At 40.4% G+C, this 23928-nt stretch overlaps 1 protein-coding gene across 2 annotated transcripts; it reads left to right on the top strand.

The window, feature by feature from the left end:
- Incenp (Inner centromere protein) lies at positions 1-23928 on the top strand. Of its 2 annotated transcripts, none has more exons than XM_073090151.1 (20): positions 1-161; positions 314-437; positions 1648-1853; positions 2485-2599; positions 3042-3173; positions 4935-5054; positions 6005-6114; positions 6789-6852; positions 8181-8235; positions 8546-8921; positions 9612-9714; positions 10174-10279; positions 11894-11978; positions 12806-12916; positions 13728-13918; positions 14336-14489; positions 15843-15982; positions 18283-18383; positions 19233-19384; positions 21805-23928. In XM_073090151.1, the coding sequence occupies exons 1-20, from the start codon at positions 81-83 to the stop codon at positions 21991-21993; spliced, it is 2715 nt and encodes a 904-aa protein (XP_072946252.1). In that variant the 5' UTR covers positions 1-80; the 3' UTR covers positions 21994-23928. The 2 variants fall into 2 exon arrangements, with proteins under 2 accessions (XP_072946252.1, XP_072946251.1); XM_073090150.1 differs by having other exon boundaries at positions 12803-12916; positions 21805-23926.

Here is a 23928-nt window from a genome sequence, read left to right as displayed (position 1 = left end):
TTTTCGATTGTGTAGTGTTGTCGTTGTAGTATTGTCAATGAAATTTTATACTATTGTAAAAGTGAAGCTTTTCTTTAATTATGTCAATTTTTAATGAGTTATTGCCTAAAATAAAAGAAATATCGAAAGATTACATCAAGGATTTCAATGATGAGTTAAAGGTAAAATGTGATTTCATGATTCGTGCGTGTAATTACTAATCAAAATTAAAGTGTGGAGTTCGAAACTATTTGAATTTTGTGCTATATTTTCTAACAAAAATGTGTGTTAAATATGTATTAGTGTTAAAAGTGTAAATGCTTGTGATTTCCAGGTCGCGTTTCAATTTTTTGATAAGTTTGAAGAGGAGTTTCAAAATGGAAGAATTCGAGCGCGGGAGAAACCACCAAAAGATAAAAACCTTATGACAACCCTCCAAAGCATTAATGAGGACGAAGGTATGTTATGAAGACGATTATTTATTTTATTATCACCAGAGAAAACAATAATTGTAAAACCATTACTATCCCACTGCTGGGCAACAGAAATAGAGGGTTTTATAGGCCTTAGTCCACTGCGCTGGCTTCACACACCCTTTAGAACATTTGTACAGAACACAGTTATCTCACAATGTTTTAATCTACTAGTAAATTCAGTTTATAACTTTCACCAGAAACCATTTATGTACAATCTAATTATTAGTCATATAAGTTACTGTACGACCAGAATAACACAAAAATACATTACGAGCAAATAGATAGCATTAAATACAAGTAACATTGAAATATCTAGTCAACTTACAACAGTTTGTTATTAATTACCTACGTCAGATGAACGTTTCTACATTTTGTCCTTTTTTACAGGAGAACAAAAATAGTGTGAAAGTCGCAACGTAAGAGCTAAGTTGAAATGCTTCATAATTATAATATTGTGAACAAACAATATTCTAGGATTAAAAACATATTTTTTGCAAAAAGTTCTTAAAGGTCTAACAGATAACATGATAATTAAAACTAATTTAATGTTACTCATAATATGTTATTCTGTTTCAATCAAAAGTGTTTCTAATGTTATTTAGTTTTTTTGGAACCTCACAGGTTTAATGTAATGTTACGTTGTTTTGCAATTACGTTAAAGGACTACATTATGAACAGATTTGTGGAAAAAAACGATTTTTGATTTTTTTGTAGATACGTTCTGGCTCTTACACCGCGAATTGCACTCGGTCTGTGCAGTATACTATGGCCTAAAGCTCTGCTCACTCTGATATGATTGCTAGTGGATAGATATCACATTCATTTCTCTAATTTACTTGAAAATAAAAGCACTTAATAAATACAAGATATTTTTATTTAAAGTTTAAAGTTATAATATGTCTGAACTTATTAGCCTGTATGTGGATATTCTTATTTTGTATGATCAAATTACCTATAAAGTAGGCGGGCTACCTTATGAAAAGCTGTTACTGTCTACATTTAATATTTTCAACTCCAAAGGATTCACCGATCCATTGACGGCTTTGAAATAAGAGCTCTTTCACCTTTCTTAAAGAGCCCCATGTCATAGCTCTTCAGGAATGCCTCAGATGGAATTTCATGCCACATCTGGCATATAATATTATGTTACTCATATTCCACATCTTCCTACTTTAGTCATATTTATCCATAGATGAATCAAGAAAAACCCCAACGGAGTCTAGTGAGGAGGCAGCCAAGAGCACCGATGATGCTCGGAGCTCCCTGGACAGCAATGGAGAAAGGCGAGGGTCTAAGAAGCGCAATAAGAATGAGGTGGACGGCATGTCCAGCCCAGAACAGGATAAACGGCAGAAGAGAAATGCATCGGTTAAAGCACAGAGCATTATTAGCAAACAGGTAGATTTAAACACAAATAAATTGTAAAATCATAGGGACAAGTAAGGTGTAATGTGCTGCTGATAGGAATGTATAATCCATACCAAACTGCTAGTCTGCTCTGAGTATACAAACAAGTTGTGTTGCAATAGCAAATTTTAGATATTAGCGGGACGAAGACCGCGTGGTACCCCCCGGTACCCTCTGCTCCCTGATCTCGCCCGCTGGTACATAGCTGCGATAGTGTGCCCTTAAATTGCTACGGACTATATGCTTGTAGTTGTGTTCGACCTCATTGACTCTAGATACACCTGCGCGCAACAACTTAGAGAGGAATAGCAGTTTGGCATGGGCTACAATAATAATGGACATAAGAATATTAAATTTCTATTTTTTTTTACATATAAGGTGTCTTTGGATTAGTCAATATTATGGGAGTGATATATGTCGTGTTCTTAGGTCGGGTTATTTATTTTCTTGGTTATAGAAATTTTCTAGTAATATCAATTTTATTATTGTACTATTTATTTGCCTCTTCAATCAATTAATTTTAAGCAGACTGGTAATTTATTAAGTCGAGATTTTGAAATCAAAATTCATGCCACAAACACCACTGCTCAAAAGCAATGTTTAATGCAACTAACATTTTCAGGTGAACGTAAATCTAAATCAGAAGCTCCGTCGTGAGGAGCCTTCAGATAAGTCTCGGTCACGACGTCGTAAGGACGACGATAAGGAGAATACAGAGCCCGTGCCACTTATACAAGGTAACGAATACCCTTTACATTTGTCTTTTCATATTAACTGATTGTCATGAAATTTTGTCAGGGATTCAGAAAAGAAAATATATTTCCTTTATCCCATTAAAAAATAACCTAAAAACCTCTGACCGCGAACGTAACTGCAGTTAAAACTTAGTTTCAAATAGATTATATGTCATATGATTATACTTTAGAAAATTGCATGCTTGATATGGGTAAACTGTTATGATGCAGAATGTTTTAAAAAATGTCACTCTTATTTAAACACAGCAGCTATGGCAATAATTAATATTCTTTAATGATTTTCAACTAATGAAACAATTTGAAATGCATTGCGAGCATTATATTCTGATGTAAGAAACACCCACTTTAGTATCTATTTTTATGTTTGGAATGTTATAAACGACCAGTAAAAGATAACAATAAAAGAGAAAATCTTTGTTTACAGTGAAACAGGAAAAGATATCGCTACCACCGGAGCAAATGGAGCAGGTAATGGAGTTGCCGGTCAACATTGAGATGAAACGAGAAGTGAATGAGGACGAGGTTGCAATGCCGCCGCCCGCCGCGCCTGTGCTCAGTATGTATCGTTTATACTTATTACTAGCCGACCGGACAAACATTGTGTTGCCATATAAATAAAAAATGTTAGGGTGAACAACCGTTATCACTTAGGGGTATGAAAAATAAATAGTAGCCGATTCTCAGACCTACTGAATATGCATATAAAATTTGGTGAAACTCAGTATAACCCAAATGTGTTGCTACTTCTAAGGGCTAATTTGAAAATCCCTAGAAAAGTATGTCTTCCTTACCACACCCTTTAAACCAGCTTAACACTGATATACAAATAGATGTGGTAGTGCTGTTAGAGTTAAACTTTGTTATACTAGATTACGTAACCTCCTTCTTTATATATTAGGGAAATTTGCTTACTGGTCCACAGATATCTGGAATATTTTACTAAAAACTCGGACCATTCCTCTAGGACAGTACAATATCCAAATAAATTGCTTTTACCTTACTGTGCACTAAAACTGTATCAAAACAATGTACACTGCATGGCCATTAAATGTTATAATAAATTACCCGAAACCCTAAAACTTTTGACTTATAATACTTTTAAGACAAAATTGACAAAGTGGCTAGTAAATAAATGTTTTTATACCACAAATGAATATTTAGAAATAAGTAAAATTGACATACAAATTTTTAATATATATTTTTTAGCTATTTGAACAATAATATATTTTAATAAATTAATTGTAATAATGATGTTATTTTGTAAGAATATAATGATAATTTGCACACCTTATAAAGGTAGAATAAGAGACGATGTAATTTATACATTAAGATCATTTTATGTACCTTATCCTTATGCAAATAAAGAAATTGAAATTGAAATTGAACCTCCTGGTTTTAAGTGGCTTCTGTAATCAACCGCAGACAAGGTTTGAGCTACCTGAGGTTGGGCATAGATGTGATGCTACCCTTGAGGACTTTGTTGGAATGCCTCATCTATATGTCGCGTGCTTAAAGGTAAAAGGGCCTATAGCTAAAGGTTAATAGGGATTTATGCTGAAAGGGCACATAAAAAAAATTTTTTTTGCCATTCGGTTTGAAATTATCTGAAACGTAAAATTTTTTTACGTTTCAGATAATTTCAAACCGAACTAAACATTTTTTACGTTTCAGATAATTTCAAACCGAATGGCAAAAAAAAATTTTTTTATGTGCCCTTTCAGCATAAATCCCTATTAACCCTTAGCTATAGGCCCTTTTACCTTTAAGCACGCGATGTATCTCCTTACCTTCAAATCAAGATTAGTTGTTAACATTGCTGACATATACATAACTTGCCTTACACAGATTCTTTGCTACCCTTGAGGACTTTGTTGGAATGCCTCATCTATATGTATCTTCTTACCTTCAAATCAAGATTAGTTGTTAACATTGCTGACTCATACATAACTTGCCTTACACAGATTCTTTGCTACCCTTGAGGACTTTGTTGGAATGCCTCATCTATATGTATCTTCTTACCTTCAAATCAAGATTAGTTGTTAACATTGCTGACTCATACATAACTTGCCTTACACAGATTCTTTGCTACCCTTGAGGACTTTGTTGGAATGCCTCATCTATATGTATCTTCTTACCTTCAAATCAAGATTAGTTGTTAACATTGCTGACTCATACATAACTTGCCTTACACAGATTCTTTGCTACCCTTGAGGACTATGTTGGAATGCCCCATCTATATGTCTCTTCTTACCTTCAAATCAAGATCAGTTGTTAACACTGCTGTTTCACTCATACGTAACTTGAATCTTCAATACAGAGCCTCGCAAACAAGTACAGAAAGATAAATCTGAGGAGTCATCCGAAGAAGATGGCAATAGTAGCAGACGACGCACCACCAGGACTAGGAAACAAACTGATACAATGCCGGCGCCACCTGGTAAGGAATTCAGTAGTCAACTCTTTGTATATTCTACTACTAGATATGCAGGCCTCTCAATTATATAACTGCATTAATATAATGTTTTGAGACAACCTTTCAGAACATAAGTTTAAGATCTTTTATATGATTTATGTATTTGGGTTATAGGATAGTTCACATGACACCACAGAAATGTGAACTATAAATGACATTAGTAAGGATTAATAAAGTGTTTGACAGATCACAATTAAATTTATTTCGAATATTAATTGTTCAAATATTTCTACCAAATCTTAAGATGGATGGATGAACATATACTTATACGTCTGTATCTTAAGAATTGGTATAAATATTAATTAACAAATTAATATAAATATCCAGTTGACTTTGTCTTGTATATATTTTTTGCAATTTTGATGCCATTCTCTTAAATAATTTCATTAATATTTGTCGTGTACTACCCACTATTTGTATAAAAAATGTGACATTAAAACCCACCGATCGACTTGACTCAGTCGTACTCAGGCAGCGGCGAAAGACGGTCGTGTTGTAAGCGCACGAATCACAAATACAATGCTTCCTTGAATACCAACCCTTGTGGGAGTATCTTTTGTTTATAATATAGGAGTAGCAGACGAGCATGCAGTCCACCTGATGGTAAGTGTCTACTGCCGCCCATGGATATCTGTAATCAACCCAGATAGGATTAGATATTCCTACCTGAGGTCGGCCACAGATGCGCCGCTACCCCTGAAGACTAAGCTTAGTCTAAATGTCTAGTTCTAGCTAGAACGCCTCGGAAATGTATGTTTCGCTTACACCCTTCAAACCAGAAAATGAGAGCGGTTAACACTGTTGCTATTAACACAGAAATAGGTGTGGCGGTAATGCCGCCAGAGTCGAACCACAAAGGGTTCTACCTTCAATTTATCAAGACATGACACTATTTATTATCTGTTTTCATGTAGCGGGGGGGCGAAGCACCCGCGCCAGTCGCGCCACTCGTACAGCGGAGCCTGCAGCCCCTGAGCAGCCAGTAGAGGAGACTGCAAGACCTAAACGCACTAGGGCTAAGAAGGTATGTTTTGTTTATTTACCCAACTGTGGATAGTAATGTATTGCGAGCGTATGTATGTATGTACATATGTATGTATGTATGCCTGTCTCACTCTTGATTTAACCGACTTTAACATCTAAGTTGTCATTAGTTCGTCTACATTATGGGAGTATTCATATGCTATTTTTTTAAGCAGCACTATTTTTGTGTTTATAATAATGTCTAGTATTACATTGATGTAGCTAATGAACATGCAGTCCACCTGATGGTAAGTGTTAACGGTTGCTCATGAACATCTGTAACCAACTCTATATAGAACAAGTTCAACCTGAGACACACGGATGCGTTGATACTTCTGAGGAACAAGATAAGGCAACCAAAACCTTCCACCGAAACATTAGTACTGTTTCAGGATAAAAATAAACGTGGATGTGATTGTTCTCACATAAACTATACTGATTCTACCTTTTAAATAAAAATAAAATAAATCTATGTATGTATATGAATATATAATATTTTGGATCACAAAATAATGTAATGTTATTTTTTTTATGACATATTTTATCATGAAAAAGTTATCATCTATATGAAATTAAATTAACAAACATGCATTCATTCTACTTGTAATAATAAAATAACCACTGCATAATGTTAATGAGAAAATTAAATATAAAATGTATTCATATTCTTTACAGAAAGCCGATACTGATTCTTCAAATACTGAGAAAGAAAGTCAGGCACCACAAGAAAATGGAATTGGTAATAACATATATCATTTTAACTGTTTTCCTTAATCAATCTTTGATTAGTGATCTTGATCTGTGAAATAATGAAAAGAAATTATGAATTTATGAAACGAAATATATTATTTATGTTGTATAGACCTGCATAGAGGCACTTTTTGAAGGTGGTAGAACCTTTGTGGTTCGACTCCGGCGGCACCACCGCCACACCTATTTCTACTTAATGACAGCAGTGTTAGGCGCTGCTGTGTTCCGGTTTGAAGGGTTTGGTAAGGGAGACATACTTTTCCGAGGCGTTCCAGCTTAGTCCTCAAGGTTAGCAGCGCACCTGTGGCCGACCTCAGGTAGGAATATCTAATCCTATCTGGGGTTGATTACAGATGTCCATGGGCGGCAGTAGACACTTACCATCAGGTGGACTGCATGCTCGTCTGCTACTCCTATATTATAACAAAAAAAAACTTTCTAACTGTCAGTTACAATATTGTTTTCTTATGCCACTACCGGATCGGAACACGACTGCACCTGAGAAGATCCGGTAAGAAACTCAGCGGGTTTATCTTTTTGATGTGAAACATCTATAGCCGCACGTAAAACCGATTTCTGACGTGGCGACGCATGCCGTGGCGACACGCTATACGATGGTATATATATACAGTCTATATGCAGTAGTGTGTACGGTGTGGCGACGCGTCGCCATGCGCAATCGAATTCAATAAATAGTCATCGTTATCTGGAAAAACATCGTAATATTTTATTTTATCATTATGACATCCTATATTTAGTTCCTATCACAATATGTTCTTTTCTGCATATTACTTTTACAAAATAATGTCGATGTTTCACATCTGCCAGGCGTCCCGTGACGGCTTACATTTTTTTTCGATAATTATTGTCATTTTCTTTTTTTTTTAGATGTTATAGTTACACTATAAGTAAATGTTTATGCGCCTACTACTTTATGCGTCTTTCCTTTGCACTCTGAACATTATAATACCACATCATAGATTAGTAAAGATTACTCACTCCTAACTAGAGAATGTACCCAGTTTTGAGAATTGAAATACTTGCGTAAAAAAGTTTTGCCACGTCTCCGTGCTAAAATATACCTAAAATATTTGAAATAATTATTTATTTATTATGTAAATTCATGTAAATTACGCAGTGTTAGTTATTTATTCGTAAATTTTCTCTAAAAATGTTTTTATTTGTCAAGAATTCAAAAAAAGAACTTACGATAATAAGCCATTTGTGGCTTCATACAATTTCAAGGCGGCGAAGTATCTTTACTAATCTATGTACCACATTATTACCTTATTATAATTATAAACTGTTACTTTACAGGTTCCCCAGCAGAGAAACCCAGACCAAAAAGGACAAGAAGAGGCCAAAAAGCTGCGTAAGTATTGATTATACTTTTACTCATATTATTATCATAATGATTGACTGCTGCTGATTTTAAAATATGAGGTGTCGTTAGAATTTTCTAAATTTTTATTTAAACAGTCTAGATTTATTGTTTCTTATTTATTATTCCTAAATTTAAATAATATCTAATAAAAAACTTAGGTATGTATACTAACTAGTTCTTAGATTTTATTACGTAATAATTTTATTACTTAAAACTTACATTTTACAAAATTATTATACTTTTTTTATTTTTCCTCTTACTTCCATCAAATATAATTTAATATTAATACTATTTACAGTGAAAAAGAAGAACCACAAAAACCAATCGAGCAACCAAAACCGGCCGAATCAGAGTTGCTATCACCCAAAGAGGAGAGGATATCCCAACCAGAAATGAACCTACCACCTTCACCCATAATACAACCGAAAGTAACCAAGAAACAAAAACCAAAACATGATGATATCGACGGAACCCAGTCAAAAATAAACCTTATCAATGACACAACGAAAGTCATTTCGATCCAAGAGAGTTTCGCGTCGCCGGTTAAGAACATGGCCTTAGAGGAAACGAGGGTTATACCGAAGGATTCTAATGTGGTTAATGGGGATATGGACAAGACGGTCGTATTGCCGAATGGTGTCTATAACCATGCGCCGGTTACGCCTAAGAATGTGGTGAGTATTACTTAATTTTTTATCAAAGGTGGTAGAATCCTTTGTGGTTCGACTCCATTGGCATCATCGTCACACCTATTTCTGTTATAACAGCAGTGTTAAGCGCTGCTGTGTTCTGGTTTGAAGGGTATGGTAAGGGATACGTACTTTGTCAAGGCGGTGCAGCTTAGACTTCAGGAGTAGCGGCGCATCTGTGGCCGACCTCAGGTAAGAATATCTAATCCTATCTGTGGTTGATTACAAATGTCCATGGGCGGCAGTAGCCACTTACCATCAGGTGGACTCCATGCTCGTCTGCTACTCCTATATTATAAAAACACATCCAAAGGGTTCCAGCTTAGTCCTCATGTCAAAGAACCAGATGTCATATGTACCAGAGTTCTTTAAAGAAAACTTCTCAACATTTCCTCTACAGTTTACGAATGTGATAATTAATCTCTAATATGTGGTCGCCATAGACACATACAAAATCAAATACATAAACGCTCAGAATTAGTACAGAAATCTAAATTCATCTTTCCGACATTTGCCTGCCCAGGATCGAACCCGGAACTCACTACATGTACAATTACCGCTCCACCATGCGATTCGTTAAATTACTAATTAATTCTTATTCACATCAATTTAAATATTTGTGTTGAATATTAAAGTATTATGCTATAATATGTATTCATGATAACGTATTTCCAGCGTAATATGAACGAAACTGTAGTACTGGAGACTTGCAGTAGAGAAACCATGGTGCTGGAGAAACCTAAAGCTATAATGGACGCGACTGTTGTTATTGAAAAAGGTAAGATAACTTTTTGAACTGAGCTAAGCTAACCACCAATTGGCTACTATCGCGTAAGTGGTAGCTGTACGCCTTTTATTAATAATCGATCTATCTGTTGATTGGCCTGTCAAAGATAGATCGACGTTTTGAATTGACAAGTTTTAAAATTTGGTAGAAATAATTTCATAGATTAAATATTAATAACGGAATTTTTTGTCGCTTCATCAATTGATAGATTACTATTGTTGATAGACTTACTTGTCGTTTGAGAGATGGACAAAAGATACTTGTTGATTTTATTCGAAAATCTAAACTACTGTCTATGTCTTGTATTGAAGCTTCTAAGTTGCTGAGCAACTTCTAACAATTGCGTTGACCACTACTTAACTACGTTGTTACCAGTACGCATATTTACTTTTAAATCTGCTGATTCATTCCATTAGTCTTAAAAATTTAAAATACATGAATTATTTTCAGATCCAAAGGCAGGCGAGCGATTAACGGACGATAACTCACTGATAACGGACGACAGCGACACTCAAGACTGCACTCCGCCCAGACCGCCCCCTCCCAATCAACCCACGTAAGTATAGTAGTTCAAGAAAAATATTGTAACTGACAATTTCTAAGTGCCACCATTGGCCTATACAAATAAATATATTTCATTTCATTTCATGCACAGTGATTAACATAATGGTACTCACATAATTCTCATACACAATTATCAAAATGGCAGTATCTACACACATAATTCAATGCTAGGATCCTACTCCGTTGAGACTATGAACTGACACACGCACGCACACACACACGCACACACACACACACACACGCACGCATACACACACGCAGTAACGCACGCACACACACACACGCACACACACACACGCACGCATACACACACGCAGTAACGCACGCACACACACACACGCACACACACACACGCACGCATACACACACGCAGTAACGCACGCACACACACACACGCACACACACACACGCACGCATACACACACGCAGTAACGCACGCACACACACACACGCACACACACACACGCACGCATACACACACGCAGTAACGCACGCACACACACACACGCACACACACACACGCACGCATACACACACGCAGTAACGCACGCACACACACACACGCACACACACACACGCACGCATACACACACGCAGTAACGCACGCACACACACACACGCACACACACACACGCACGCATACACACACGCAGTAACGCACGCACACACACACACGCACACACACACACGCACGCATACACACACGCAGTAACGCACGCACACACACACACGCACACACACACACGCACGCATACACACACGCAGTAACGCACGCACACACACACACGCACACACACACACGCACGCATACACACACGCAGTAACGCACGCACACACACACACACACACACACACGCACGCATACACACACGCAGACACGCACACACACACACACGCAAACAGGCACACAAACACGACACACAGAATAGAATGTAGTGATGTCGCAGGCAGGTTCTTAGTAAAGAGGAAGGTTTTATTGTAACTAACTTAATATTACTCTAAACCTGTCTGATATTAGGGCGCCTTAGCTCCAAACTACAAGAAGAGCAAGAAGTCTCCGTGGGGCTAGTAATATGAACATAATATGCCTATCGAAATCTGTCCACTTCATCAATATTGTCAAAAAAGTTTGTAAACAAACTTCTAATCCATGAGAGATTATTTATTTCGATGTTCGAATTACTAATTTTACTACTATCAATATATTGAGTACCCATCAAATAGTTGAGTTATAAGACTAATATTATTTTGTTATATTTTTTTTATAATATAGGAGTAGCAGACGAGCATACAGTCCACCTGATAGTAAGTGGCTACTGCCGCCCATGGACATCTGTAATCAACCCCAGATAGGATTAGATATTCCCTGAGGTCGGCCACAGATGCGCCGCTACCTCTGAGGACTAAGCTGGAACGCCTCGGAAGTCTGTCTCCCTTACCACACCCTTCAAACCGGAACACAGCAGCGCCTAACACTGCTGTTATTAGGTAGAAATAGGTGTGGCGGTGGTGCCGCCGGAGTCGAACCACAAAGGGTGCTATCACTTTCTGACCAAATTTTTGAGCAAAATACATAGTTTTATAATTTTTATGTGTCCATTTGCAGATCGGCTGTGAAAGAAAAGGTGCAACAATTTGAAGAGATGGCCTCAAGAGTAACAAGGACCAAAACGAGAGCTATGGCCAAAAAAGTATGTTTATTTTTATTCTTTGACGAGCTTTTGCTCGCGGCTTCGCTAGCGTTACGAAGTAATATTTTCAACTCCTATTTTATCCCCTTGGGGGTAGAATTGATCAAAATCCTTTCTTAGCGGATGCCTACGTCATAACATCTACCTGCATGCCAAATCTCAGCCCGATCAGTCCAGTGGTTGGGGCTGTGCGTTGATAGATCACTATGTAAGTCAGTCACCTTTGAGTTATATGTATTTAGATATTTTTGATGGTAGAAATATTTTGAAGTTTTAAAAGGATCAGGGTAAATAGTCCAAAACTGCTAGTCCTCTCTGAATATAGAAATGAATCGAGTCGCATAGCAAATTGTATGACTACACCTGCTCGCAACTACTTCAGAGCGGACTAGCAGTTTGGCGCGAACTATACCTTCTAATGGCTATTATTAATTAGTCTATCCCATATTTTGCCTATCAAAGATCAACATTTGATCATTTTTTCATACTAGGCACTGGTAAGTAAAAATTGGACAAATTGATAATTCACAACAGTTTTTAGTCCCTAAGTTTTTTAACACATTTTTATTATGTATCTGGGTATGTAACGGAATCTTTGATCTCGATTTTTACCTACTTTGAACAGTCAAATTGATTCAGAATTTTGAACAGTTATCAAGAACCGATGACAATACACGATTTAAATAATATTGTCCCATTCTCCTCATTAGGATTGTTAGGATAACCAATTTTCCTTGTGTGATTTTAGCATGGTTTTTAGTTTTTTATACTTTATATATTTTTTAATAATTCTCTTTTATTCATAAATAATTTTAATTTATTAGCAGGACGAACAAACAGAAACTCAGACACCACCGGACAAGCCAACAAAACCAGTTCTATCTGCGGAGACATTGACCAAAATGAACAGTATGATCTTCAATGGGAAACCACCGCAGGTTAGTTTGAACACTTTATAGATACTAACTAGCTGACCCGGCAAACGTTTTGTTGCTATATAAATAAAAAAATGTTTAGGGTGAACAACCCTTATCACTTAGGGGTACGATGAATAAATAGTAGCCGATTCTCAGACCTACTGAATGTGCATATGAAATATGGTGAAAATCGGTAAAGCCGTTTCGAAGGAGTAGGGTAACTGACATTGTGACACGAGAATTTTATATATAAGATTAACGTACCAATAAATTTAGATTTTGACTACCTATGACTTAATCAGAAATCTATGACTGCTATCGCTTGAATAGCGAGTAACTTTAGCGTTCAAGTAGTAGCTAAAACCTTCTTATGTTATAGTCATCTCTGAATATAGAAATGAATCGCGTTGCCACAGCAAATTGTATGACTACACCTGCTCGCAACAACTTCAGAGCGGACTAACAGTTTGGCGCGGGCTATATTTGTTATTATAGCAGGCATTGAACTAAATGTATTGTGAAAATTTAAACTGCCTAGTTGGTTCAATAGATGAAGCAAATAACATCGAAAAATAGCAGTTTCTTGTAGGGTGACTACCATTTTTTTCAAGTTTTTTTAAATTTAATTTTTAGTATTCATTTAAAGCGGCTTCTGTTGTACATATTTCTTATAAAAAAATGTAAAAAAAAATATGTATCAAATCAAGTATAAAAAAAAGTATATGAGTAATCAAGAATCCGTTTTTACCCATTAGGTCAGGACCCTAAAAATTGTTACTGATTATTTGTGGATATCTATACAAAATAAATACATTTATTTTCTTTTTCATAGACATCAAGCTCCACAAGCAAACTCCGTGCCAACACAACCGCACAACCGAAGTCGCTCATACCGTCATCTACTTCGAAGCTCAGTGGTATCAACAAGGCGAGAGAGGCGGCCGAAGAACAGAAGCGAGAGAAGGAAGACGCTAGGAAGAAGAAGGAAGCCATGCTGGAGGCGAAACGGGAGTTGCAGAAGAAGTAAGTGGCTCTTTTCTTCTCAGATTTGTTCCTATTATCCGATTTTTACACCCTTTGCGGAAGGTAAATTTTTCGTTTCTTTTTGTTTATATAATAATGGTCATGATGACAAATTTTGAAATCTCCTTTTATAATGTAGGTACATTTCTACCGATTCTGTAAGTTTCTCAACATTTTTTTTTCGAAGTACTTAGTGTGATGCTTTTATTTAAAAAAAAGAGTCAATCTACTATAGTATACTAATATAGTACTACATTTATGGTGGCAGTATTGAGCTCTTGTGTATTCTGGTTTGAAGTGTAAAAGAGGTACAAGAAGAAAAGAAGAACTTCACAAGAACTAACCACCAAGATACCTACCTGTTAATTTACAGGAAGATTTTGAATTTCTTACAAAAAAAAAATTGTATTTTTTCAGGAAACGTGAAGACAAAATGGCCGCCGCGGCTGCGGTGCGGCAAATGGCGGACAGGGAGAGGAAGGCTGCCATGGAGGCTGCGTTGAAGGAGAGATTGGAGAAACAGGCTCACGCGGACCTGGGGAAACTGGAACGACTTAAAGAAGTTGAACGGGTTAGTATTTCTGTTTTTTTAGGTTAACAATATTGGTATATTGCGTGGTACATATAGTCTGATTCATAATTGGGTGTCCAAAATGTAAACAAACAAATGTCACCGTCAAAATTAAAAAGAAACAAAAACTTTAACAAACTCAACAAAAAACGAAAACTTTACAATTATTCACAATTTAACTAACGCGCTAGGAAAACGATAATACATTTGAGTTCGATTACATTCACGGAAATGAATAACATCAGCTACGAAACTTAAAAATGACGGCACAAGAAATGTTTTGGGTTCCGATTGTGTTACCATTATCACATTTTAATTTTCTACCATAAACCTTGTTTTTTATTATTATTACGGTATGGAACGAAATTGAGGTAATATAAATATTATAAAATGTGAATTGATCTTCATTTATTTAGATTATTATTTTATTATTGTTGTATTAATTTAATATTGTCAAAAATAAGAAACTACCATTTGAAACGTTTTTTCTTGATAGGTCAACACCTTTGTTTACATTTTGGACACCTAATTATGAATCGGACTATAGAATGTTCGTGGTTTGGTTTCATTGAAGTATATAGTAAGAGAAGAGCGTGTATGTGAGGTGTTAAAATTTAATTTAGTTTTAGGATAGTAATGTATTGATATATGTGTATATTGATCTCAGTAGGAGTAGTTGGGGTTCATAACAGATGTGAGTCTTCGTAATTAAGGTGGTTTGATCCCTTTGTTGGTGCATCTTTGCACTTGGACGTATCATCATCACACCTATTTATCTATACTAATATTATAAAGAGGAAGACTTTGTTTGTTTGTTTGATTGTAATGAATAGGCTCAAAAACTAAGGACCGATTTTAAAAATTCTTTCACCGTCCGAAAGCTGCATTATCCACGAGTAACATAGGCTATATTTTATATGAAATATATTTGATAAATAGATTTTGAGGCGGTACAAAGTTTGCCGGGTCAGCTAGTACTAAATAATAATAGTGTTTAGTGTTGTTGTGTTCTGGTGTGAAGAGTGTAAGGGAGACATACTTATCTGAGTCGGTTTGATCAAGTAGGAATCTAAATGTTATCCAGGATCGACGACAGAGGTTCACGAGCGACAAGAGCCACTTACCATCAGGCGAATTGTATTCTCGCTAACTACATTTATATTATAAAAATTTAGACGAGTTTAATCTCTTCAAATTCATCAATTTTTTTTATGATATAAGTATGTCAAAATCCTTCAAATCATTTAGGCTATAGTGCATGCCATTCATACGCTCGAGAAACATCACTCCTCTAGTTTGCTAAAAAAAACAATTTCCATTACAATCAGCGATATTATGTCGATGTGTTTCCAGAAAAAGCAAGAGCTAGCTCGCAAGGCCGCGGAGACGGAGGAGCGGCGGAGAGCGGAGGAACAGGCGCGGAGACAACGACTCGCTGAGGAGCAACGCCGAGCTGATGCCGCCAGGAGGAAACAGCTGGAGGAGGCTGAGGCGTAAGGCACTTCATATATCTAAATATGTATACAGGGTGAATTTTTAAAACGGGCCTTCAGGGCCAAATCCGAAACTATAAGGATTAGCGAAAAATGCTAAAAGGAGTTACGAGACCGATTTTGATAAATACTAAAACTGCATCATTAGTTTTTTAAAATATTTTTTTCCTTAGCCGGGAATCGAACGAGTTCATTTTGAAAAAAATGACACCTCTATATTATTCCTCTATCTGATAGTGTCGCTTATAAGGATCAAATTCTGGGAAGTAATGTTATGTGACAGATTAAAGGAAAAGGAAAGTTTTGAAGAAAATACGTATTTTTCCATACATTGGCATACTAATCCTTAAGGATTATACATAACAAATGATTTATGTATAATTCTTTAGAAACAGACATAAGTCATACCATTGAAGAATTTGTTGGTTAATCAACTAATTATTCGATGTTATGACTATGACATACGACTTAGTATAAGAAAGTAATAGTTTGGCAAATAAGTTACCGCCGTTTTTAGGACTTATTTTTTAATGAAAATAGATAACTGAATAAATAGTAAATTCTTATTGTTTGTTGTTTACAACTTCGTTTCAACGTTAAATATGATTTTCTATATCTCTTTTTTTAGCAATCACTCGGATTTCACTCTAAAAAGTAATTCTCGCAAATTGTCAACTTTACATCTGTATTAAACGATACTCCGCCCATAGCAAGTAAATCTATTTTAATGGTCCTAAAAATAACCTTAGCTAAGTCGGACATTTTGAACACCCAATTATGAATCAGACTATAGAACTAACGCAAAGTAGCGGAGACGGAAGAGCGTCGTAGGACTGGTGAACAAGCGCGATGTTGTTAGTCGACGATGTTGCTAGGAGGAAACAGCCGGAGGAGGCTGAGGCGTAAGGCACTTCTCACTTATTAGATAAAGCAGGAGTCAGTGTGCAAAGCAGTGCAGACAATGGAGCTACGTAGGGCAGATGAGCAGGCACGACGTTGTTAGTCGACGATGTTGCTAGGAGGAAACAACTAGGAGAGGCTGAGGCGTAAGTCACTTAATATTCGTCAAACAGAGCAGGAGTTAGTGTGCAAAGCGACGGAGACGAAGGAGTGTCGGAAGGCAGAAGAACAGGCGCGATGCTGTCATTCGCTGATGCCGCCAGCAAGAAATAGGCCGAGGAGACTAAGGCGTAAGTCACTTCACATTTGACAGACAAAGCAGGGGTTAGTGTGCAAAGCAGCGGAGACCGAGGAGCGGCGGAGAGCAGAGGAACAACGCCGAGCTGATGCGGCTAGAAGGAAACAGCAGGAGGAGACTGAGACGTGAATTACTCTTATAACGCCCGCTTCACATTCTCGCGAGAAAAGTACGAGAAACTAGAATGTGGAGTCGATACGAATAGGGGTTTTTTCGTGTTCTCGCGAGATTCTCGCGAAAACGATGTTGCTAGGAGGAAACAGCTTGAAGAGATTTAAGCGTGAGTCACTGCACATTTGTCAGACAAAGCAGGAGTTAGTGCGCAAGGCAGCGGAGACGGAAGAGTAACGAAGAAATGTAAAGGTGTCCGGCGGCACCGCCGTCACACCTATTTCTGCCTAATAACAGCGGTGTTAGGCGCTACTGTGTTCTGGTTTGAGCTAAAGGAGACATATTTTTCCGAGGCGTTCCAGCCTAGTCCTCAGGAACGCATCTGTGGGTGACTTCAGGTAAGAATGTCTAATCCTATTTGGAGTTGCTTACAGATGTCCATGGGCGACAGTAGCCACTTACCGTCAGGTAAACTGCATGCTCGTCTGCTACTCCACAAAGCGCCCTTGATCCCAACATACCAACGTCACACCCCCCGCAGCATCCCCCCGCACCGCTATCACACCACCATCACACCCCGGCACCCTCTCCCCGCACTGGGTTCGATTCCCGGCCAAAACATAATTCATAATTCTTTATTTCCATAGAATAAGGTAAACAACGCAAATAAACAATAACATTAAAACGGATATTTAAATGATGAATTTGGATATCTGTTCTGGGCCTAGGTGTGTGTCTTCGTCTTTGTGTGTGTCCATGGCACCCACGACACAGGGAATCCTAGTGTGGGGCTATGAGTGTAGAAAGCGTTTATTTATTTATCTAAAAAAATATTATTTATTAGTAAGTTATTTATATTCACGTCGACTCGTGTTGACACGATCAAATGAAACGGCCTGACGAGGCTAGAGTTCAAGTAACCAAAAAAAAATATGAAACAGCGAAACAAGCGAAGATAAAATATTCAATCAATATTTTTATACCTTTACAGTACAAAGAAGGAAGCGGCCATCATGGCGAGAGAAATAGAGAAAAGACAGAAGGAGTACATAGAGAAACAGAAGATGAAACAGAGAATGGAGGGAGATAAAAGTAAGTGCTTGTGTACATTCAAAATATACAGGGTGAATTTTTCAAACGGGCCTTCAGGGCCAAATCCGATACTATAAGGATTGGATTAGCGAAAAATGCTGAAAGGAGGTACGAGCCCGATTTTGATAAAAACTAAAACTGCGTCATTACTTTTTTTAAATAACTTATTCCCTAGCCGGGAATCGAACGAGTTCATTTTTAAAAAATAATACACCCTCTTTATTATTCCACTATCTGATAGTGTTGCTTATAAGGATCGAAATCTGGGAAGTAATGATAAATGACAAACGTTTCGGACTTGGCACAGGGTGAATTTTTCAAATAGGCCTTATTTGAAAAATTCACCCTGTATAATAGTGTATTATTAGATCATAGTTAAAACTTTAACCTCTCCTATCCTGAAAGATTCTGTATGAACCACTATAGGATTGGTTAGGTTAGGTTGGAACATAAATGAAATCAAAACTAATTGAGTAGAACATTATGGACATAATCTAAAAACGCCAACAAATACTGTTTCATAGTATGTTTTATTTTTATTTGTAGTATTGTTATAACAATCACAGTTATATACTAGAAACTTCAAGATTAAAACAATAAAATATATCTATAGTTAATTGTATCAGGTATTACTTTACAACAAATCCATGCTATTAAGTTAGGATTAAAACTTCTTTGCAACACTCCACTACCGATATGTGTGATGGTATATAGAATGGTGGATTCAAATATATACCATCATACACTTTGGTAGTTTTAATCCTGACTCGATAAATATTAATTTTATTAAAGTTTATTTTTAAAATCACTCCTTTACCAGTATTTTAAAATCCATTGTATTGTTCCCAGTATTCACGCCCCTAAAGACACCAGGAACACCTAGTGGCCAGCCTCTACCACCTATGGAGCCAGTGTACATGGCTGATGGGTTCCAATACCTCAACTCTGATGAGGATGAGGAACCGGTGGATAGGCCTGTACCCGCCTGGTCTACTTCCAAGGTATGATATCCTACTAATATTACAAAGGCGAAAGTTTGTGAGGATGGAAAAGGGCTTTACGGATTCGATTGATTGATTGAAATAATATAGTTTGTGCATCAGATTGACATATAGACTAGGAACGCTAAATCCTTATACTCGTTTAAAAATCTGGTGAAATCCTATTACTTACAGCTTTAACTCTGGTCCTTCGCTATTTTATTCTTTAATTATCCATTCTATTTCAGTTTCCTTCTTTTACTGATGCTTATTTTATTGTATATTTTATTTAACCCTACATGTTTATGCTATCTTAGTCCTAAAATTGTTATTCTGGACCCTACCTATTTTCCCATTCATCCCTACTATAACTCCTCACCTAATGGTTGTCTGGAAGAGAGTATTTGTTAATTTAGTTATTAATTTTTATATGTATTTTCTTTTATTGGATACAATAAAGAGTATTGATTTGAAGAGTATGTCCACGGATGTAGTTTTTTTTTTTTTTTAAGAAAGTATACATATAGGTGCAGAAGTTAAATAACAAGAATTATTTCAAATAATCATACATAGTTTAAAAACTAAAAACCACGCTAAAATCGCACAAGGAATATCGTTAATCCTGATTCCTGACGATCCTGATAAGGAGAATGGGATAGAATTATTAAAATCGTGTATTGTCATCGGTTCGTGATAATTGTTCGAAATTTTAAATTAATCGGACCGTTCAAAGTGGGTACAGATCGAGTTCAAAGATTCCGTTACATACATACATACATCCTCCTTCCCTCCTTGCGTCGATGTCCTCAATGCTGAGGGTCGTGACCCCCTTCACGGATCACCTTATCCCGGACTATATTGCGCCAACGGTGCCGGTTCTCAGCAACGTGAATGGCTTACATACATACATACACACATACATACAACCCAAGCTAATAAAAACGCCTAATCTCGACTACATTAAAAGGCCGAAGTAGAATTTTGTCTCATTATTTTTATCAAGAAAGCCAAATACAAATTTTCATAGTGTTTGCCTTGCTATTGGTAGTCATCCAAACGTATTTTCAACTCCTATTTTACCCCCTTAGGGGTGGAAGTTTCAAAATTAGTGTTCATTTAATGAGCTGCGCTTAATTACGGAAGTGTAAGCGGTTTCGTTCTGTGCGGTACTCTCTCGCACAGTGAATTATAGTCGTCACAATTTAATAGGCCCATTTTGATACATGCCATCGCTACGGCACTAAGCATGTGCCACACAAATCGATTACCAAAGAAACCGATTTTTACTACAAATCGATTACAACTCCATATCGTACTGTATAGATTACTTAATATTTTGTAAACGGAATATTTGTTTAGTATTTCTCTAAATCATCTTAAGATTTAATAAAAAAGAGAAAAGAAACAAATTATTTCGTAATTTAAAAATTTATTCATTTTCAGTGAATCTTATCCATCTATAATTTACAGCAAATATATCTCTTTTGGGCTCAAGGAATTGGTCTTTATAAGTAGAGAATAGTCACAAAAATAGTGATTTTCCAGATTTTAATACAGACATGTGCGTGCGCAAGAGTGCGTTGCGTATATGTTTGTGTGTGTGTGTGTAGGCGTGCAAACGGTTTTTGTGTGTAATGGCGGAACCAGAATATTGTGTATTCATGTGTGAGCGTGTTTAAATATTCTGGGGCTAGCTATCACGGGTGCGTGTGTGTGTGTATGATAGAAAAATGCGCGCGCTTGTGCATGTATGAGCACATGATAGTGTTATGTGTGGGTGGGAGCGTGTGTATACCGATAGAGGCAAATGTGTGCATGATTACGTGTATATGTAATCGTACATATCAATGCGCACGCGTAGGTTTCACGTCAGCGTGTGTATGTGCGTGCGCACTCGTGCGCGTTTGCGTCTATGTGTGTGGGACAGAAAGAGAATGTGTGTGTATGTTTAAATGTATTTGTGTGTGGACACGCGAGTAAGAGTACGTATCTATGGATACACGCGCAATCGTATTTAAGCGTGTTTGTGTGTAGGTGTAGTGATTTTGAGTACGTTTGTTAATGCGCGCACGCATTAGTACATGTGTGTGTGCGCCTGTTGTGAATGTGCGTGTGTGCTTGCGTGCGAACTTATAAGCTCATGCGTATGCATGCGCGCGTGCACGCATGTGTGTTTGTGTGTATGTTTGATTTAGTGTGTGTGTGTGGGAGTGGGAATATGCGTGCGCACGCACTTGAAGTTATATTTTTTAACGAAGTAACTGTGGTGCTTGGTGTGGCTTTGTTCTACCTACATATGTGCAATATGTCGCACATATAAATGTAGAACATGCTGTCGTGTCGCACTGCATCGCAACGACTTCGTGTGTCAACGCCTCGGATAGCTTGATAATGCATTCGCTCGTGTAAGACGCTACAATTATACCGTGTGCTGCTTCCAGGCGCGTCGCAAGCAACTTATGGTGCAAGCTCGCGTGAGCACCGCGCACATCGACAAGCTGTTCTCCGTCCGCGAGCACAGCCCGGACCTGCGCGAGCTGTTCCCGGCCATCGAGCGCGCGCGGCTCAAGCGCACCTCGTCCGCCGTGTGGCGCACGCCGCCCGCGCGCCTGCCCGCGCTGCGCGAGTAGCGGTGAGTAGCGGGGAGTAGCGGGGAGTAGCTGGGGCTGTTCCCGTCCGCGAGCACAGCCCGGACCTGCGCGAGCTGTTCCCGGCCATCGAGCGCGCGCGGCTCAAGCGCACCTCGTCCGCCGTGTGGCGCACGCCGCCCGCGCGCCTGCCCGCGCTGCGCGAGTAGCGGTGAGTAGCGGGGAGTAGCGGGGAGTAGCTGGGGCTGTTCCCGTCCGCGAGCACAGCCCGGACCTGCGCGAGCTGTTCCCGGCCATCGAGCGCGCGCGGCTCAAGCGCACCTCGTCCGCCGTGTGGCGCACGCCGCCCGCGCGCCTGCCCGCGCTGCGCGAGTAGCGGTGAGTAGCGGGGAGTAGCGGGGAGTAGCTGGGGCTGTTCCCGTCCGCGAGCACAGCCCGGACCTGCGCGAGCTGTTCCCGGCCATCGAGCGCGCGCGGCTCAAGCGCACCTCGTCCGCCGTGTGGCGCACGCCGCCCGCGCGCCTGCCCGCGCTGCGCGAGTAGCGGTGAGTAGCGGGGAGTAGCGGGGAGTAGCTGGGGCTGTTCCCGTCCGCGAGCACAGCCCGGACCTGCGCGAGCTGTTCCCGGCCATCGAGCGCGCGCGGCTCAAGCGCACCTCGTCCGCCGTGTGGCGCACGCCGCCCGCGCGCCTGCCCGCGCTGCGCGAGTAGCGGTGAGTAGCGGGGAGTAGCGGGGAGTAGCTGGGGCTGTTCCCGTCCGCGAGCACAGCCCGGACCTGCGCGAGCTGTTCCCGGCCATCGAGCGCGCGCGGCTCAAGCGCACCTCGTCCGCCGTGTGGCGCACGCCGCCCGCGCGCCTGCCCGCGCTGCGCGAGTAGCGGTGAGTAGCGGGGAGTAGCGGGGAGTAGCTGGGGCTGTTCCCGTCCGCGAGCACAGCCCGGACCTGCGCGAGCTGTTCCCGGCCATCGAGCGCGCGCGGCTCAAGCGCACCTCGTCCGCCGTGTGGCGCACGCCGCCCGCGCGCCTGCCCGCGCTGCGCGAGTAGCGGTGAGTAGCGGGGAGTAGCGGGGAGTAGCTGGGGCTGTTCCCGTCCGCGAGCACAGCCCGGACCTGCGCGAGCTGTTCCCGGCCATCGAGCGCGCGCGGCTCAAGCGCACCTCGTCCGCCGTGTGGCGCACGCCGCCCGCGCGCCTGCCCGCGCTGCGCGAGTAGCGGTGAGTAGCGGGGAGTAGCGGGGAGTAGCTGGGGCTGTTCCCGTCCGCGAGCACAGCCCGGACCTGCGCGAGCTGTTCCCGGCCATCGAGCGCGCGCGGCTCAAGCGCACCTCGTCCGCCGTGTGGCGCACGCCGCCCGCGCGCCTGCCCGCGCTGCGCGAGTAGCGGTGAGTAGCGGGGAGTAGCGGGGAGTAGCTGGGGCTGTTCCCGTCCGCGAGCACAGCCCGGACCTGCGCGAGCTGTTCCCGGCCATCGAGCGCGCGCGGCTCAAGCGCACCTCGTCCGCCGTGTGGCGCACGCCGCCCGCGCGCCTGCCCGCGCTGCGCGAGTAGCGGTGAGTAGCGGGGAGTAGCGGGGAGTAGCTGGGGCTGTTCCCGTCCGCGAGCACAGCCCGGACCTGCGCGAGCTGTTCCCGGCCATCGAGCGCGCGCGGCTCAAGCGCACCTCGTCCGCCGTGTGGCGCACGCCGCCCGCGCGCCTGCCCGCGCTGCGCGAGTAGCGGTGAGTAGCGGGGAGTAGCGGGGAGTAGCTGGGGCTGTTCCCGTCCGCGAGCACAGCCCGGACCTGCGCGAGCTGTTCCCGGCCATCGAGCGCGCGCGGCTCAAGCGCACCTCGTCCGCCGTGTGGCGCACGCCGCCCGCGCGCCTGCCCGCGCTGCGCGAGTAGCGGTGAGTAGCGGGGAGTAGCGGGGAGTAGCTGGGGCTGTTCCCGTCCGCGAGCACAGCCCGGACCTGCGCGAGCTGTTCCCGGCCATCGAGCGCGCG

Source organism: Epargyreus clarus, unplaced genomic scaffold (genome assembly GCF_041222505.1).
Source record: "Epargyreus clarus isolate Ecla_fem2 unplaced genomic scaffold, WU_Ecla_fem_2.2 ptg000032l, whole genome shotgun sequence".
NCBI lineage: Eukaryota > Metazoa > Arthropoda > Insecta > Lepidoptera > Hesperiidae > Epargyreus > Epargyreus clarus.
This window is presented reverse-complemented; position numbering and strand designations above follow the sequence as displayed.